The sequence below is a fragment of the Nelumbo nucifera genome, chromosome 1 (genome assembly GCF_055504915.1).
Source record: "Nelumbo nucifera cultivar China Antique chromosome 1, China Antique-T2T, whole genome shotgun sequence".
In the NCBI taxonomy this organism is placed as follows: Eukaryota; Viridiplantae; Streptophyta; class Magnoliopsida; order Proteales; family Nelumbonaceae; genus Nelumbo; species Nelumbo nucifera.
The window spans coordinates 117,733,205-117,752,200 of NC_142649.1; the positions used below are offsets into that span (position 1 = coordinate 117,733,205).

Sequence of the window (18,996 nt, forward strand, 5' to 3'; positions counted from 1 at the left end):
CCTCACAATAGAGGGATCATATTTGGGGGCATTTTAGTCAAAAAATATTCCAAAAATTTAGAGATTGTTTGTATAGATATAGATTTGTACTAAACCTCGAAATATCCTTCACTGGCTATGATACAAGTTTCAAATTCAAAGGCTTTTGTAGACAGACCCATAAGCATTTAGTGCAAAGTCAGAAAAAGTATCAAAAGTATCCAGTAAACAAGTTCTAACCCTCGATGGACAAGCATTGCTGTCCATAAAGGAGAATGTCATGCCACCATGACCCTATTTGTTAACAGAAGATTATCTATTACATATTTCCTTAACATGAAAACATCAGTCAGATTATGTACTTATAAAGTTATAATTGAATTAGGTATTTATTACAAACTAGCACAGATCAAAAACGAATTTGCATGTAATCAAGCTTACCTCGAAGAAGAATAAGAAATTATATAACATTTATACAACATATTATAGGGAAAAAATGGTGGTCGAGATTAACTTACCTCGTTAACTGCCATTTTACACTTGTTTACAAAATAATTGAAAGGAAATGAAATGATCGCAATTTCTACAGTAGCTTTACATATCATATATATATAAAGAGAATGAAAATACAAACTCGAGTATCATATGAAGATGAAAGAAGTATAGAATTCATGTATCACCACTTGGGTTTGCACTTTCTTGCAGATTCATTTCACCTGCATAGGCATTAAAGAATTTAAATTACCAACAATGGGTTTATTGTCATTTATGCTACTTTAGGTTATCAAGACTACATTTTTATAACTTCTAAAGGAATAACGTAATAAAATTATAAACTATTAAAAGTCTCTCATTAAATTCTTTGAAGTGGGCTTAAAATTACAAAATTTTGGAGGCAAATCCTTGTGAATGATAGAAATGCCCTTAACCACTTATATGGAGTTTACCACAATTATCCATGCCAACCTTCTTTTTTTATCAATAAGTCGTAACTTTCATTAATAAAAAAATTAAATACAAGAGAAAGGGAGATAAAATCTCTTAAATCCCCCACCTTTAGACAAACAGAAAAACAATAAAAAAAAGACTGTAGTGAGCCCAAAAGATAGAGTCCCTAGACCCTAGTCACCCCTTGTTTGGCTAACCCATCATCAGCAAAGGAGTTAGCACTTCTTTTTACCCAGTTCAGTTTAATTTCGATATCCTTAGTCAAACGCTTAAATTTTCTCTTCCCATTGCTGTAGTTCCAAAAGCTAGCATTATCTTCTTTTAGCCAGCCCACTACCAATTTAGAATCTCCCCCTGTGACCAATTTAGTGATGTTCAGCTCATTAGCCCTTCGAATTTCTTCTAGGACAGATGAGATCTCAGCCCAGAGAGCATCACCCACTCCAATTGGCCCCAAAAACATAGTTATTATCCTACCCTCCTCATTTCTTAGAACACCCCCAATACCTGAAGGACCTGGATTTCCAATGCTACTTCCATCAAAATTTAATTTGAAGAAACCACTGGGAGGAGTCCAAGTACATGCCAACCTTCTTTTGATGTTAGAAAAATTAAACGATACATTAAGCCCTTCATTTTTTCAATTTAAGATCAATATTGTTCATTTATTTTTCATCGGCAGATCATATGCATTACGTAAATATAACAATCCTTTGTCAAAGCTATTTAACATTTAAAATTAAAAATAATAACTTCAGGAAAATTAAAATAGGCTAACCATACCAAACAAGGAAACAAGAGATGGTGCCTTTGAAGAACCATCTGATCTCATATCCATACCTGCAATCAACATAGAAGCTAGTGAATACATACACTTTATTGTTACAAGATATGGGGAAACCACTTTCATAATATATGCATACATCATAGGTCATTTCCATTTTGTGTGCAAAGAAATTTCATAGAGTAATTTTCCTTTCCAGAAAGCAGTGAGACATCAGTGGATAGTAATGTATGCCACATAATTTCCTTGGAATAGGAAAAAGAGAAAATCAGGACCATCCAGAAATACAGCCATGCATGTCAACGGCCACAAATTAAAAAATTACTAAAATTACTTTCTTCTGAAGTCCCTCCTTGTGAAAACAAATCGAAAATGCCTGCAGTAAATTTAAAGGAAAGCTAAGCATGCTCAAAAGGGTAGGAAGAGAGATCTACTCTCCATCTTTGCTTTACACCTGTCCATGAAGAAGGTTATGCAATCATTCTCCATATCACATAATATTGCCAGCTAAATTTATATCTTCATGATTTTCCTGATCACCTAAAGTTCTGCTACATTTTGTGGACATCTTAAAAAATCCAATAAGCACAATCCTCTAAGCACAGGTCACATGGTCAACATTCAAATGTGAAACCCAAAAACCAATGACATGCAAGGAAAGAAACCATATAGACATACAATGTTCCAAAAGGAATTTAACATTAGCAAGGGATAATCCGTTGTGATAAGATATGAATATTAATACTTGTTGCAGAAAGTAATTGAAATATAAAATCACAAACCTGAAGTTCCAATGGATTTTATGTCTGACTTCTTGAAAGTAAATCCTAGGAAATTGGCATCTTTTGATGTCAACATCTGCAATATCCAACATGGACAAACATAATTGAAGGTGTATTTCATGTCGCAAATAGCATATTCTTCAATAAGTGGTGTCTATTACAGAAGCCTATCCTTAACAAGAAAGTTGTGAAAGTGGTACGTGAATGCATGAGTTCACATATGCATGTAGAAAAGGGGTGTGGTGGGATAAAGGGGTCTACCGGCTATACTTCTAAAACTTGTTACAAGCAGCTAATAACTCCTAATATTTAAGACCATTGGTGCAAGAAACAAGAAAAAGCCATTTGTGTATCCATGACTAACTATTGAGCATATAGAAGATCCAGTGAAAACTCAAACATGGGGATATGGAGAAATTTAAGATATAAGTTGATAAGGAATTTAACATGTTGCAGGTATAGACAATGATCTCAGAACTCAGACAATGAATTGTAGTCTGAGTTCTCTCATATGCACTACTCACAAATCTCCCTTGTATTTAATTTATTCCTCACTTCAAAACACACAGATGCATTTTTCAAAGTAGAAAGATGCTGTAACAGAATAGAAAGTAAAGGTAAATTTTATTTGGAGAGAAGTTAAAGAACATAAAAATAAACTTCATTTGGCTACTACAACTGGCAGCAGTCTAACTGTACAGTCAATCAATGATTGGATACTTCATGCACTACAAAGTGAAAACCGTAACAAGCATAATCAAAGAACTACTTAGATTGTTTGGGGTAGGTAAGTCTACAAAGGAATATGGCAAAAGGCTGCTCGGCAAGTCTTTCTAGGTAGATGATTGTTTGGGGTCTTGTCTTTAAAGATCAAGACTGTTTGGTTCATGTTGTGATCTACCAGGCTGTTAAAAACAGCTGGGAAGGCTGTTTTCAGCATAGAAAGATCAAAAGCTTCATTTGAAGCTTCCCAATTTTCAGCTTTTTCTGTGCGCTCGTCTTCAGGTCTTTCAGTCTACGCGATAGCAAACGGGAAAAGTCCATTTTTTGGTCTTTTGAGCTTCCTGTAGACCAAAAGACATGCCAAACACCACCTTATGCTTTAATGGTTGAGCTATTAGTCTTCTAGCAGAGGCTCAAAATATTGATACTTGATACACAAAATTGGATATCGAGACTTTTGTTCCACGGAAATTCCTTTTTTTTTAATTTTTTGGATGGCATTTTGTTAGTGGAGATGTCACATCACCTATTAACATGGTTAATAATTGAAATCACCTGACTCTCTATATTTAGTGTATCAATGACCCTGAAAACCGATACATATCAATACTTTGAACCTTGCTTTTAGCAAGGTCTAAAGTTAGCTTCATGGAGGGGTTGAATAGGGATGGTGATAGAAGGTGAGTGCATGGCAGTAATTGATTGGGTGGACTCTGCAGCAGCTGGACCTTGGACACATAAGAGAGGCTAGAGTACTAGTTGCTCACCTTAACACATCATTCAAGTAAGTTCCCAGATACATTAATGCTCTAGTAACTACAATTATTCACTTACCAGAGGAGAGGTAGGAAGGCCGACTCTATTATGGGCAACTCCAGGCCCGGGGTTATGATAACATATCCAAATCTGATTCATCCCTGGTGTATTTTCTAGTCAGAATATGGGTGTTTTTTTATCTGTTTTTGTTCCCTGATATTAGCTTTTAGCATCAGAGTTTCTTCTTAAAATGAACAAAACCCCCTTAACTATGTTGTTGATGGGGAAAAAATCACTTGTGCTATAATAAAAATTCAGAAATTCAAGAAAAATGAGGACAAATCAAACAATTAAGTACCTTACGCCAGGGTCCCACTCTCGGCAATGCTGATGGTGAACATTCTACCTATAAGGAGCAAAGAATTAACACGAAGATCTTAAAGTGATAGAAAAGAAAAAGATAACGGCTACAAGACAGAAATGCTATAGGAGAATCTCAAGTCAAAGAGGTACTCAAGGATCACAAAAGCCAATAACAATTAAATAACAATAACAACAATGACATACATCCACTAATAGGGAATGCCGCAGCAGTTACCAGTATTTTGAGTACTTACTTCATCAAACTTCTCAAAATTTTGTGTATCTAATTCTCCATTGACTGTAGGTTTATAGGCAGCTTCCATCTCATACAGCATGTCCCACTGAATGCCTTTAAACCATGGATGTGCCTGAAAACACATTTCAAGAGTGAAGGTCAAAATTTCATTGCCTACTTGCATCAGAAGAAAATATACAAGCACATAGTGCATTTGGCACTTCAGGAGTAAATGTACAATAGAAATCTAGTGTAGTCTTGTTATGCAATTCTCAAGGTTGTTTTATTGTCAGTTCCTTGGTTTTCAAGAACATCAATTGGTAGTTGTGTTGATTTTTGTAAAGTTGATGGAGTACATTTTTAGTAAGTTGGTTATAGGTTGCTTTTCTTGGGTTGGTACTGGGTTTTCAGAATAGGTTACACCTATATAATATATAGGGATGAAAGCTAAGGGCCAATGGTGTGAGTTGTATTCAAAATTATGCTTGGTTTTCTTGAAAGAGTCTTCAATGGGTGAGAAAGAAAGGGAGAAAGGGTGTACAAGGGATTAAAGTTGGTTTTACGGTTAAAACCACAAGAAGTGTTGTATTTTGTTATCTATTAACTTCCACAGTTACCTTGGTTCAATAGTTCATAACAAAGGAAAATTGAGGATGTCAACCATAGAATTAGAGCAAGATGGGCAAAATGGTAGGGTGCATCTAGAGTCTAATGTAATAGGAAAATACCACTTTGGCTAAAAGGAAAATTCTATAAAACAAAGGCCAGCTATGTAATGGAGAAGAGTGTTGGACAGTTAAGAAACAGCATGTCCAAACAATGGGTGTGGCAGAAATATGAGTGCTCAGATGGATGAGTGGTAAAAGTGGAAAGGATAGGGTTAGAAATGAAGTCATATGAAAGAACCTAGGAGTAGCTCCAATAGGTGATCAAATGAGAGAAAGTAGGCTATGATGGTTTGGTCATGTGCATAGAAAACCATCTACAGCATCTCTTAGAAAAAGTTATCTAGAAAAGCTAGGGGCCCAAAAGGATTTCGGTGGTAGTAATAAGAAATTATTTAAGCACCCATATTTTAACTATTTAACCATGAATATGGCACTGAACAGAATAGAATGGTGAAAAAGGATTCATGTAGTTGAACCCATCAATAGTTTCGAACTGTCATTGACCCGAACGATCAGACTATTTGGCTTGGGAATTGTCTAGGAAACCGGTTCCGTTTTACCCTGTTTGTTCTGTAGCTACAGTAGTTCGAACCAGGAGAAGAGAAGAAGAAGAAGAAGAAGAAGAAGAAGAAGAGATCAGTCAAACTTGATAGACTAAACCCTATCAGTCGACCCTTAATATGGATTAGCCTCTAATTAGTATTACAAAGACTAAACTGCCCCCACTTAAGTATGGGACAAGAAGTCTCTATTAAAACTGCCACATAAGCACATAACTTAACAGAAATAAAATGACTAATCTACCCTCATTCGGCTAGCTCTAACACTCCCCCTCAAGCTGGAGAATATATGTTATATAATCCCAGCTTGTTACATATATAGTTCACTCTCCCTAAGCTTAAGCCTTTTGTAAACAAATCTGCCCATTGATCACCTGAGCCCACATGTTCTGTGCTTATCTCTCCAGTAAGGACCTTCTCCCTCACAAAGTGGCAATCAATCTCTATGTGCTTTGTTCTCTCATGAAAAACAGGGTTGGATGAGATGTGGAGTGCAGCTTGATTGTCACAGTACAATTTCATAGGTCTATCCATGGAGAACCCGATTTCTTGTAGGAGATTCCTCAGCCATACTAGTTCACATGTAGTGTGTGTCATGGCTCTGTATTCGGCTTCAACACTGCTCCTTGCCACAACTGTCTGCTTCTTACTCTTCCATGTCACAAGATTTCCTCCAAGAAATGTGCAGTAACCTGTAGTAGATCTTCTATCAGACACAGAGCCTGCCCAATCTGCATCTGTATACCCAATTACTTCAAGTTTTCCTCCTGGTTTGTACAATAACCCACAGCCTAGAGCTCCCTTTAGGTACCTTACAATTCTAAGAACTGCATCCCAGTGAGGTATTCGAGGATTCTGCATAAATTAGCTCACCACACTGACTGCAAAGGAGATGTCTGGTCTCGTGACAGTCAAATAGTTCAGCTTCCCCACTAGCCGTCTATACCTTCTAGGATCATCAAATATTTCCCCTGTATCACTGCTCAACTTAGCATTTGGCTTCATGGGAGTTTTAGCCAGTTTTGCACCTAACAGTCATGTTTCATCCAACAGATCACGAACATATTTTCTTTGGCACAGGTTTACACCTTGTCTTGATCTAGCAACTTCTATACCCAAGAAATACTTCAATGTCCCAAGGTCTTTTGTTTGAAAATGATTTTGCAGAAAGGCCTTTAGTTTATCGATCCCCAATTTGTCATTACCAGTTATGACAATATCATCCACATAGACCACTAATAAAATCTTTTCGGCTTCTGAATCATAGTTGAACACCGAGTGGTCAACCTGACATTGTTTCATTCCAAAATTCCTCACCACTTCACTAAACTTCCCAAACCAAGCACGAGGCGAATGTTTCAACCCATAAATTGCCTTTTACAGTCTGCACACCTTACCATCCTCCCCCTGAGCAACAAACCCAGGTGGTTGCTCCATATATACCTCCTCCATAAGGTCACCATGAAGGAAGGCATTTTTAATGTCAAGTTGAAACAAGGGCCAATCATACACTGCTAGGGAAATTAAGACACGGGCAAAGCCAATCTTAGCCACTGGAGAGAAGGTCTCCATATAGTCCACCCCATACAACTATGAATAACCTTTACCAACAAGTCTGGCCTTCAGACGCTCCACACTACCATCTGGCAAGTATTTAATAGTATACACTTATTTACAACCCACAACATGCTTACCAGGTGGAAGAGTAGTGAGCTCCCACGTGTGAGTATGCTGAAGGGCAGAGAGTTCCTCCTCCATTGCCTACCGCCACCCAGGTGAGCTAAGAGCCTCTCGGACATTCTTAGGTATAGAAATAGATGACAATAGTGAAACAAACTGGCGATTTGAAGGAGAAAGGCGAGAGACTGAAACAAAATTGGAAATGGGATGGAGGGTACAACTACGTTTACCTTTTTGTAAAGCAATGGGAAGATCAAGTCCTAAAGGTTTAGGGACAGAAGCAACAACAGGATCCGCAGACAAGGTAAAAGCTGGGGGAGGAGCCGGTGTCTGTCGATGAGTATATACGTGCCGGATCGGTGGTCGTTCAGTAGGGATCTGCACTGGAGGAAGTGAAGGGTCAACCCCAACTGGAACACTCGGAACAGGATCACTGGCTGGAAGAGGAAGAGGAAGCAAAGGTGGAGACACGGATACTTCAGGTCTCGAGAAGAAGGGGACAGACTCAAAAAAGATGACATCAGGACAGACATAGCACTTCCGAGTAATGGGATTGTAACACATGTACCCTTTTTGAGTCCGAGAGTAGCCAAGAAAGACACACTTAATAGAGCGTGCATCTAGCTTGTCTATTCCAGGACTCAGATTGTGAACAAAGCGCACACAGCCAAAGATACGAGGTGTTAATGGAAAGGGAGACCAACCATGAAGAATGAAGGAGGGCATCCGATTAATAAGGAAACACGCAGTAAGTACAGCATCACTCCAAAATCGTTTAGGAGCACTCATATGATGAAGAATAGACCGAGCAGTTTCAAGGAGATGACGGTTCTTTCGTTCAGCCACCCCATTTTGTTGAGGAGTGGATGCACATGAAGTTTGATGAATGATGCCATGCTGTTCTAAATACTGTTGAAAGGAAGTAAGAAAGTATTCACGACCGTTATCTGAACGAAGAACTTTGATTGGAACACCAAATTGTGTACGTATTTCAGCATGGAATTTTTGAAAAATGGAAAATAATTCACTCCTTTCTTTCATTAAATAAATCCATGTCATCCTTGAACAATCATCAATAAAAGTGACAAAATACTTGTAACCATTATAAGACTATTTTAATCGGGCCCCAAACATCTTAATGAACCAAAGCAAAAGGACTCAACATACGACTTTCAACTCTAGGACTGAAGGGAACACGACTCACACTGTAAAGACAACAAATGACTCAAAGACGGAACCAGTATCTTGAGTGCCTTGAGAGATGGATGTCCTAGTCGACAATGCCACTGTAGAGGAGTGAGTGAAGTCTGAAATGCAACTGACGATCCACCACCGTCAAGGTAATACAATCCACCAGCCTCATGCCCCCCACCAATCTTCTTCCCTGTCTTGAAATCCTGAAAAACACAAAAGGAAGGGAAAAATGTAATAGAGCAATTAAGAGTCTTGGTTAATTTACTAACAGACATAAGATTGAATGGAAACTTAGGGACATATAGAACAGATGATAAAGAAAGAGAAGTCGTGTCAACATTACCAACACCACAGATGGGAGAAGAGGAACCGTTGGCAAGGGTAACAGTTTGAGATGTGGAAGTTTCAGAGAGGGAAGAGAACACACCTGGAGTCCCGATCATGTGATCAGAGGCTCCAGAGTCAATAATCCAGGGAGAGGGTTTGGATGACAGACAAGCTATACCTGAGTGGGCAAGGGTGGCAGTAGTATGCTGTGAAGTAGTCTGAAGGAACCTCTCATACTCATCACACGGTACACTCACCATCTCCTTCCCGGAAACAGATGTAGATGTGGAAGGAGTTAGATCTGCCTGTTGGTTATCACTGACATCAACCCCACCAGGTACTGCATGATTGGCCCATGTAGAAGGAGGGCCATGGAGATCATAACAGAAATTCACCAAATGTCCATCCCTGCCACAATGGGTACACTTCCTTGTAGAGTTACTTTTTCCTTTACCACGGCCTTCCCCTGAGTCACGACCACCACCACGGCCAAATACGGAACCACCACAACCTCCTCGGGAGGCATGTCCTCCCCCTTTAGTACCACGTCCACCTCCTCTGGCTATCACAAATGCTGATCTATCATACTGTGTGGGATTCTCTGTAGGTCCCAAAGAAATCCTACGAAGCCGTGCAAACACTTCCTCAAGTGTAGGAAGAGTAGAGCCCCATAATATTTGGGCCCTAACTGGTTCATATTATGATTTCAACCCCACTAAGAACCTAGTGACATCTAGTTGTTCCCTCTGTTGTTGCTGAACCTTAACATCTAGAGTGAGGGGATGTTAGACATTGAGTTCATTTCTGAGGTTCTTCATACTGGCATAGTACTCTTCTAGGGTTTTATTCCCTTGCTGCAGATCGAAATACTCCTGATAAAGCTGATATACCCTTGTAGTATTATCCTGCCCAGAATAAAGCTTCTTGGCATATTCCCATATGTCCTAAGCTGTATCTAAGAACATAAAGTTGGCACTTATTTTGGGTTCGATACTATTCCATAACCATGTCATGATTTGGGCATCTTCCTGTTCCCAATCATCAAACCCTGAAGAGTCAGCAGGTGGTTTATCTTCCTTCACATGCTTCACTTTCCTTTTTGCCTTGAGAAAAACTTCCACTGACTTGGCCCATGGTACATAGTTCTCACCATTAAGTTTAATTGAAGTCATCTGCACACTCAGATAGTCAGAGGGAATTACCACACTAGGTTTCTGATCACTACGGCCATCTCCAGTTGCTGCCATGATGCTCTTCCAATGCTACTTCTAATCTGAATTCCCGGTTGCCAACTAAGTACTGTTGTCAGGAGTTTGATGTTCCAAACACTACAGCAGTCCCCAAACACAGTTGATAGGTACACAAACTTTTGTTCTTGTTCACACCACTACTGATTTCACAAAATCATGGATCACACTGACATTAATTCAGCAACTCACTGACCGCATACAAGCCCTCTTGAAACTGCTCAATAGAGATTGAGCATCACAAGCACCACCACACAACCATAGCTGTCACACATGGTACAGATCTGTCTGACCTTTTCAGAGGGCACTACAAGTCCAAAGAAAACATCAACTACTGCCACTGCAGTAACCTGTCAGTCAATTCAGGTCACTTGTGACAAACAAAGGCTTCAAAACAACTACAGACCAACATAAAGGGTCAAACATAGCCTTACACCATTCGGCCACTGTAAACACAACCTGTTCTTGGACCTTTTTCCAAGAACCAAGGCTACAAACAACCTAGTTCTCTAGGTTCTGATCAGTCCCCACAGATTTTGAAGGCTTTCAACCCAAAAATACCAACAACACACAAAAAAAAGAAGTAACCAACCTTCGATGGAGAGCTTCAGTCGACCATCCACTTCTGAAGTTGTTTTTTTTTTCTTGAAAAACAGTCAAGTTCTGCGCAGAGGAAGAAGGACTGAGGTGTTCTTAGACCTAGGCCGAATCTGTGTTCTCCATTTTTTTCAGCCCAGAAAGAAGAAAAAAAATGAGGTCACGAACAGAAAGGAGCAGGTCACAAATCTATGAGGAGATTTAGAGAGTGATGTCCTGCTCTGATACTACGTTTGTTCTGTAGCTACAGTAGTTCGAACCAGGAGAGGATAAGAAGAAGAAGAAGAAGATGAAGAGATCAATCGAACTTGATAAACTAAACCCTATCAGTCAAACCTTAATATGGATTAGCCTCTAATTAGTAGTACAAAGACTAAACTACCCCCACTTAAGTATGGGACAGGAAGTCTCTACCCTTATTCGGCTAGCTCTAACATACCCCAAACCCAGTCCTTGGCCAAAAACCGTTGAATTGGTTAACGGCCCATTGATTCAGGCGGCTGAACTGTCAACTTGTTCAACCCATTAGACGGTTTTGGTCATTTTTTATTTTAATTATGTTTTAAATGTTTTGTCAAAGCGGGTCGTCTGTTCGAACCGAACAGTTGAACCATCTACCCGAAAACTGGTGGCTAGAATGGTTCTAGTTTCAGATCAGTTTTTTTGAACCCATATATTTGGAACCAATATTTTAAATGTGCAGGCGTGATGCAAGGTGTTCCACTACCTAGAGGAGTGAAGCGTAGTTCAAAACATAGGAAGCATAAGCGTTCCTGAACACAAGGTGTAAGCCTCCTTAAGAGGAGGAGTATTAGGAGGAAGAAGAAAGAGGGGGAGGAGGAAGATGAGGAAGGAGGATCTCATTTTTATTTATTTTTAATAAAAATATTTTATATTAAAAAGAATGGGGGATTTGGTCTTTCCCCTTCTCTTTTCTTCCCTTTTCTTTTCTTTCTTTTCTTCTCTTTCTTTCTTTTTCTTTCCTTTCCCTTTCCTTTACTTTCCTTTCCTTTCTTTTTTTCTTACTTTTTTCTGTCTTTTTATATGATGCGTGTGTGAGGCACATGAGGCCTATGCCTCTAACACGACTCATGAAAAAGGCATATGAAGCATACACCTCAGAGGTGTTAACACCTCTAGCATACGCCTCAGGGTGTTTTGGGGGCACCTCCCCTTGAGGCATACCTCCAAGCGTATGCCTCCCACACCTTTTAAAACACTGGTTAGAACAAGGCTTAGATGATGATGATGATGATGCTATCTATTATCTTCCATACTAAACAACAGGTTGATATCTCTGTGGACGTGGACACAGGACCAAACCATATAAAAATCTTGTTGTGAAATATGCAAAGTTTAGGTTGAAGCCAATAGGTTTTCAACAAAAGCAGTACATGAAAGGAGATATAGATCAAGTAGCATTTAATAAGTTAATAGATATTGCACAAGTATTCATACATCACGAAAAATGGGAAATCAAATATCATGTTAGCATGGAAAATTGTGAATCTTCTTTGATATAAATTGTTTGAAAAAGTTGAGGTTATTTTTTTGTTATTCTTGTAAAACTGTTCTGCAGTGATGACACCTAGTCACCTGGATCTCTTGTATCTCTTTTTTTCGCAATAAATTTTCATTTTTATTTATCTTCAAAAAAAATCATGTAAAGACATCAAGAAGATGTTTACCTTTATTTCTTCCACTCCTCTGGTCCCCAGCCTTGTTTCAACATCACATAGCAAGTGACAAATCAGATCCTTGGCTTCATCTGAAATTTTTGGTTCCTCGGGGAACTTCAAGCATGTTTTCCAATTAATTATCTGATACACAACAAAAAAGTAAATATGTTTTGCATGACAGAGAAGCAAATAGGAAAGACATAATCCCCGTGACGTACCTAAGAAGGAAAAATGACTTTACCTTCCGACAAGTGATCCTTGGATCTTCAGAACAAAAGGGAGGATAGCCGATAAGCATCTCATACATTATTGCACCCAAAGACCACCTAAAATACACAAAATTTGTAGAAGTTTAGGGAACTAATTATGCCAACGAAAAATCAATTTCATCCACAATGAATCCTATCAAACAATAAGCTAAAAGCAAGGTTCAAAGTTTCGATACATATCGGCCGATATGTATCATATTGGGGGCTTCCCGATACGCCCCTGCAGTGGCTGTTTCGGGTTAGACCATGGTTCAAGGGGTAGACGGGCCTTAAACCGACCCCTCTTAACCAGATTGAAAAAAAAACAAAACTAGAAAAAAAGAAAAGAAAAATGAGCCTCGATACAGACTGATATGCCCCTACCAGTGTATCGGCTGTATCGATATTTTAAACCTTGGCTAAAAGATCCTTTATAGAAACTAGAACATATTCCATAGAAGTCAATGATGTGAAAAAACAATTTCAACTCACAAAACCTTATCCCAATTATTTGGGTCATCTGCACATTTTGTTTCACCAATACATTATCAAGGAACAATCAGGAAATAGTACATCGAAATGAATATATCAGGAATTTTGGTTGAGGTGAGACGATCACCCCATGCCTGTAGTCTCTGCTTGGGTTCTAGTGAAACAACCACACGCCTATTAATCTCCTGTCTTTTTGTGTTCTTTATTTGGTCTTGGTTCTCTTCTCTCTTTGGGTGCAGGTAGACCCCACCCCTGGGCGTGGTGAGCCTCTTTGATCCAAATGTTTCAGGCAACCAAAGATGTGTGGAAGGGTTACGTGGAGAGCTACAAGAGCAGCTGTGCCTTGGTCAGTTTGGGAGGAAAGAAACAATATGATCTTTAAAGGTGTGGTTAGATCCAAGAAGGAAATTGTAGGTACCGTTAAGGTTATTCATTGGTTGAAAACAATTGATTTGTTTAAAGACTTCTCAGCTGAAGATATATACAGGAATTGGAGTGTTGTGGCAAGTTCTTTCAGGCCTATTGTACAGGAACTTTGTTCCCTGGTAACACAAGAAAGGGTGAAGTTGAACTTTGATGGAAGCTCTATATGCCATCCGGGCCCATGGGTATAGGGGGTATTTTCAGAGATGGAAAAGGCAGAATAATTGATATGTATTCAGGATCAATGGGAGTGGGAGATTCTTTGAGAGCGGAGGTCATGGCTTTGCTTCAATGTGTAAGATATGCCAAACAGTTGGGGCTACACCACATTGAGATAGAAGGGGATGCCAAATTGATAATTAGGTGGATGCAGTCAGGTTGTTTGGGAGCCTGGACACAGGGACTACTTAAGGGATATTTTTAGTTTAACAAGGGAGATTAGTGTTTACTTTAAGTGGACAAGAAGATCAGCTAATGGATTTTCTGATACCTTTGCAAAATAAAGGATGGTATGACTAAGTGGAATTATACCAGAAATGATTTTTTCCAAGGAAACTTAATGGTATCACATAAGCAATAAGATAAGATCAAGATGTTTTTTTATCATTTGAAAAGAAAACCAAGAATGTACTAGAGGACTGATTAAGTGCAAGTTAAAAGCTCTTAAAGGACAAAAGAAACCCAAATGGGACCTCTTCAAGTGGGGAGAAAGATTAGACAGCTCATTCTTTAACAGAAGATATGCCCCTACCTAGTGTTGAATGGATGACTGGAATTCATACAGCTCACCAACCTAGGTGCAAGAATATGGATGATGAAAATAATGGCAACTAGAGAAGATCTACCCATGATGAATTCTTCTAATCATTTGATATATGACCTTGTGTGGACCCACAAAAAAATATATCAAACCATTTTACTATCATTCAACACAATAAAGACTATGATATGTCCAAACAATAACACCAGCAGTTGTCACCAAATAAAATCAAGCAGGTATTGATTGGCAAATAATTTTCAGAAGTAGTTCCCACCAGTCACATTCTATTCCATAACCTTTCTTCAGCAACACTTCAGGTGCCATATAATCCAGAGTTCCTACAGTAGAATAAGCCTGCAGAACAAAGATGCATAATAATAAACTCAGTGTAGATAGGATATACATATAAACAACGTAGCTAACAAATCATCAACAGCAACATAGCTAATTATAGTTTCATCATTATTTTAGTAGCACTGAAAGCCACTGACTAAAACAAGAAAAAGAGAATGCCTGGATCATAGAGCAAAGATGTTACCAGTACACGTCGATTGCGTTTCCACTGTTGTAACTGTTCTTTTGGCATCAACCAAGGTGCTCTATCACACACAAAATGTCCTCCAGTTTCAGTTTTTGTGGATTCTTGTAAGCTGACTGCCTCATTTTCCAAAAAAAATGATGAATATTTAAAGTCTAGGGGTTTGCACAAGCCGAAATCTGAGAGTTTCACATGTCCATTTTTGTCCAGTAACAAATTGTCTGGCTTTATGTCTCTGCAGGCAGGAAAAAATGGGAGTTTAAATTCGAAGCCTATTAGAAATATTTTCTCAATTTCGAAAAGGCTAAAGATAAAGCTTTAGGTTTGAAGAAATATGATTAAAATAAAAGCAACATGAGAAATCACCAACAGTGTTGTGGATCAACATAACATCAATAACCATCAGACAATAATGTGGCAGCGAAGGAAAATCCAGGATCATATGAATATTATAGTTTATTGGCATACCTTTATAGGATCTATAATCCATATTCAAAACTGGGAAAATTGGATAATCTTCATTGTTCTGTAAATTTTTCCAGTGGGGGGTTGTGAATGTGAGCTGAAGGAACCTTTTTTTTTTTTTTTGAACTTTTAGTCTATTCATCTTATATGGAGGAAATATTTGCTCTTTCATAGGGATTTATATTTAAAACCTTGTTCACTTGTTTTCTGAAGTATTGGATTTGTACTTCTCAAAAAGGCATAGTTGTATCAAAATTATATCCAAATATTTTACAACTGTTACTAGGTCAACTCTCAACAAGGTTCAAAGTTTCGATATGATACATATCGTTGTGCGTCATATGATGCGTTGGTTTTCACAGTCATCAATATGCTGAAAAATGAGAGTTAGGTAAATAAGTGTTTTAACTATTAATAATTGATTTGACATGCCTTCTGACATATTGTCAGATCAAAAAGTTAAACAAAAAGTATCAACAGAGACAAACTCTCGATAAATCAATTTTGTGTATTGAGATGGCTAAAACATGTTTTGTGGATTTTGTGTGTTTTATTCAGATACTTTTTTTATGATTTTAGAGGAACATGAAGTTAACTTCTTTTATATGAATTTGTTTCATGTGTTTTATTTTCAGGTTTAACTTGTTTGGAAAAGGTGTTAGAAATAAGGAGATTCAAGCTTTAATTTTTATTTAAATATGTCTGCTTAATTCTTTTCTTTTCTTATTCACAAATCACAATAAAAATTTCTTTTGACTTTTGAATAAACATGATTTTTTTTTGTATAGAAACAACCAAACAACCGGGAACATATTAAACAACCTTAAAGGTTGTTGAAGAAACAAGAATATTTGACTTAAGAAGCTAAGATTGTTGCAGTTCTGCAGATGATGAACCAACTGAAAATAGGCTTATTGTTGGAGGGAGTGAATGTGATATGACATTGCCATGTAGAGAATTCAAATATTTCTATGAACTTGAGAGATGTGATTGTTGATTGAATTCGATATTATTTGTTCATTTCTAATTGTTTGTAAGAACAAATGGAATTAAAGCGGAATGTGAAACAGTTTCTTTGTAGGAATTAAAATGGATTATGTTCATTTGAGCAGTTTTTAAGATTTAAGAATGTGAAACGGTTTCTTTGTAAGTGGTGAACATGTGTTCTAATACGTAAAGGAAAACCATAGTGAAATCTTTAATAAAAAAGAATAATAAAATAAATCATTTTCTTAGGTAGGGCTTTAGGCTTTTTATAAGGGTTGGGCTCGGGCTCGGGCTTGAAAAAATTCTGTTAATCAAGAGTGAAAGCCCAGCCCGGCCTGGCCCATGGACAAGTCTAATTGTGAGTCATGTGAATTGTCAAAGCATTGTAAAAACTCTTATTCTGCAAGTAATAAAAGATCTACAATTCCTTTTATATTGTTCACTTTGATGTGTGGAGGCCATACCATTTACCTTACATGGGTGGTTATAAATATTGTATTCTACTTACTGATGATTTTTCTCGTTACACATGGCTTTATCTTATGGGTTCCCATGATAAAGTATCCAAACTTGTAAACAGTTTCATGAATTTGTGCTTACCCAATTTGGTACTCACATCAAGATATTTCAATTAGATAATGCTAAGGAATATTTTGAGAAGTATCTTGTTTCATACTTTGCGAAGTTTAGGGTTATACATCAAAGTTCTAACCCCCGTACTCTAGAACAAAGTGGGGTAGTAGAGGGAAAGAACTGACATATTGTTAAAGTAGCCAAGAGAATCCTTTTTGCTTCTCATGTTCTAAAGAGATTTTGGGGTGATGTAGTGATGACACCTACCTTATTAACCGCATGCCTTCTCAAGTCTCGGCGTTCAAATCTCCCTTTGTTGTCTTGTTTCTTGAAAGTGAATCGTTTCCTATTCCTTTGTGTGTCTTTGGGTGCATGTGTTATGTTCATGTCCCTAACTCTCAGAGACCTAAGTTTGAACCCCAGGGCCAGAAGTGTATTTTCTTAGGGTATGCCTCCACACAAAAGGGCTATTGTTGTTTTTATCCCACTAGTGGAACTCGTTTTGTCTCTATGGATTTTACCTTTGCAAAGTCGCTTCCATTTTATGCTTATTCTTCTGAGGGGGAGCATTCTGTTGAACTATTTTCTTCACCAATTCCTCTACCTTCTCCTATTGATCTTGAGGTTAAGTCACTTGTGGTTCCTTTTGTTCTAGTGGCAGAGCCTTCTTTTCCCAGTTTTACCATTCCTACTCCTCCTCCTCCTACTAATCCTCCAATTTTCATTACTCATCCTATTGTTTAATGGTGGTACCAGAGAAAAAGGCTACGGCATGATCAGGTTGTTCCCTCATCTACAGTTGAGCCTCAAACACTCTCAACCCCTAAAGAGATGACAAGTTCTTCACCGCCTACTCCAAAACCTCCCTTCCCAAACTTGGACTTACCTATTGTTGTAAAAAAATGTGAGGAAATGTATAGCAGATTGTATTTCCAAACACCTATCTTACAATTTGTTATCCCCATCTTTTATTCTTTCTTAGCCCCCATTTCTTCCCAACCTATACTCAAGTCAGTTACAAAGTCTTGTCTAAGCCAAAATGGAGGGAGGCTATGAGAACTAAAACAGAAGCACTTCATAAAAACCATACCTAGGATATTGTAGATTTGCCTCATAAGAAGGAACCAATAGGATGTAAGTGGGTGTTCATTATCAAGTATCACGTTGATGGCTCCATTGAGAGGTATAGCGCTCGACTAGTAGCCAAGGGTTATACTTAGGTATATGGAGCTGATTATATGGAGACTTTCTCACCAGTTGCAAAAATGACCATAGTAAGATTTTGTTATCCTTGGCAGTGAGTTATGACTGGCCCTTAATATCAATTTGATGTGAAGAATGCTTTCTTAAATGGAGACTTGACTAAAAAGGTTTATATGTCACTTCCACCGGATATGTATGGTAAGGAAATGTGGGGCAAGGTATGCAAGTTGAAGAAATCTCTTTATGGCCTCAAGCAATACCCACAAGCTTGGTTTGATAGATTCAAAGCTGCACTTGTTGAGTTTGGCTATACATGAACACAGGTTACCTTCCTCATTGTTTATGTTGATGATACTGTCGTTATAGGGAGTGATACAGAGGAAGTTCAGGCACTCAAGACATTCCTTAACTCAGAATTTGAAATTAAGGATTTAGGGGAATTGAAATATTTCCTGGGAATTGAAGTTGCTAGGTCTAAAGATGATATTTTCATCTCCCAACAAAAGTATGTGTTAGATCTTCTCACAGAGATTGAGAAACTCGGTGCAAAACCTGTTTCTACACCTATTGATGCTAACCATAAACTCCTGGATGATGATGGTGAGCTTTTGGCAGAAAGGAAGTGTTCCAGAGACTTTTAGGGAAGTTGCTATACCTTTGCATGACACGACCAGATATCTCATATGCTATTAGTGTAATTAGTCAGTTTATGCATGCCCCTAAAAACACACATATGGCTGCTGCAGAACAAGTTTTGTGTTACTTGAAGGGAACTCTAGGAAAGG

At 38.1% G+C, this 18,996-nt stretch overlaps 1 protein-coding gene across 2 annotated transcripts in view; it reads right to left on the reverse strand.

Annotated features, from left to right (window-relative positions):
- Positions 1 to 399: 399 nt before the first annotated feature.
- Positions 400 to 18,996, reverse strand: part of LOC104601777 (uncharacterized) — a 32,467-nt gene continuing 13,870 nt past the window's right edge. Inside the window, exons 5-13 of one of the 2 annotated variants that reach the window (XM_010265239.3) lie at positions 14,984 to 15,218; positions 14,720 to 14,799; positions 12,764 to 12,848; positions 12,532 to 12,663; positions 4,590 to 4,703; positions 4,331 to 4,378; positions 2,494 to 2,569; positions 1,711 to 1,767; positions 400 to 695 (exon numbers count right to left, since the gene is read on the reverse strand). In XM_010265239.3, coding sequence (XP_010263541.1) covers positions 649 to 695; positions 1,711 to 1,767; positions 2,494 to 2,569; positions 4,331 to 4,378; positions 4,590 to 4,703; positions 12,532 to 12,663; positions 12,764 to 12,848; positions 14,720 to 14,799; positions 14,984 to 15,218 — 874 coding nt within the window. In that variant the 3' untranslated portion in view covers positions 400 to 648. The remainder of the gene's footprint in view (positions 696 to 1,710; positions 1,768 to 2,493; positions 2,570 to 4,330; positions 4,379 to 4,589; positions 4,704 to 12,531; positions 12,664 to 12,763; positions 12,849 to 14,719; positions 14,800 to 14,983; positions 15,219 to 18,996) is intronic. The other variant, XM_010265240.3, reaches the window with a different exon arrangement.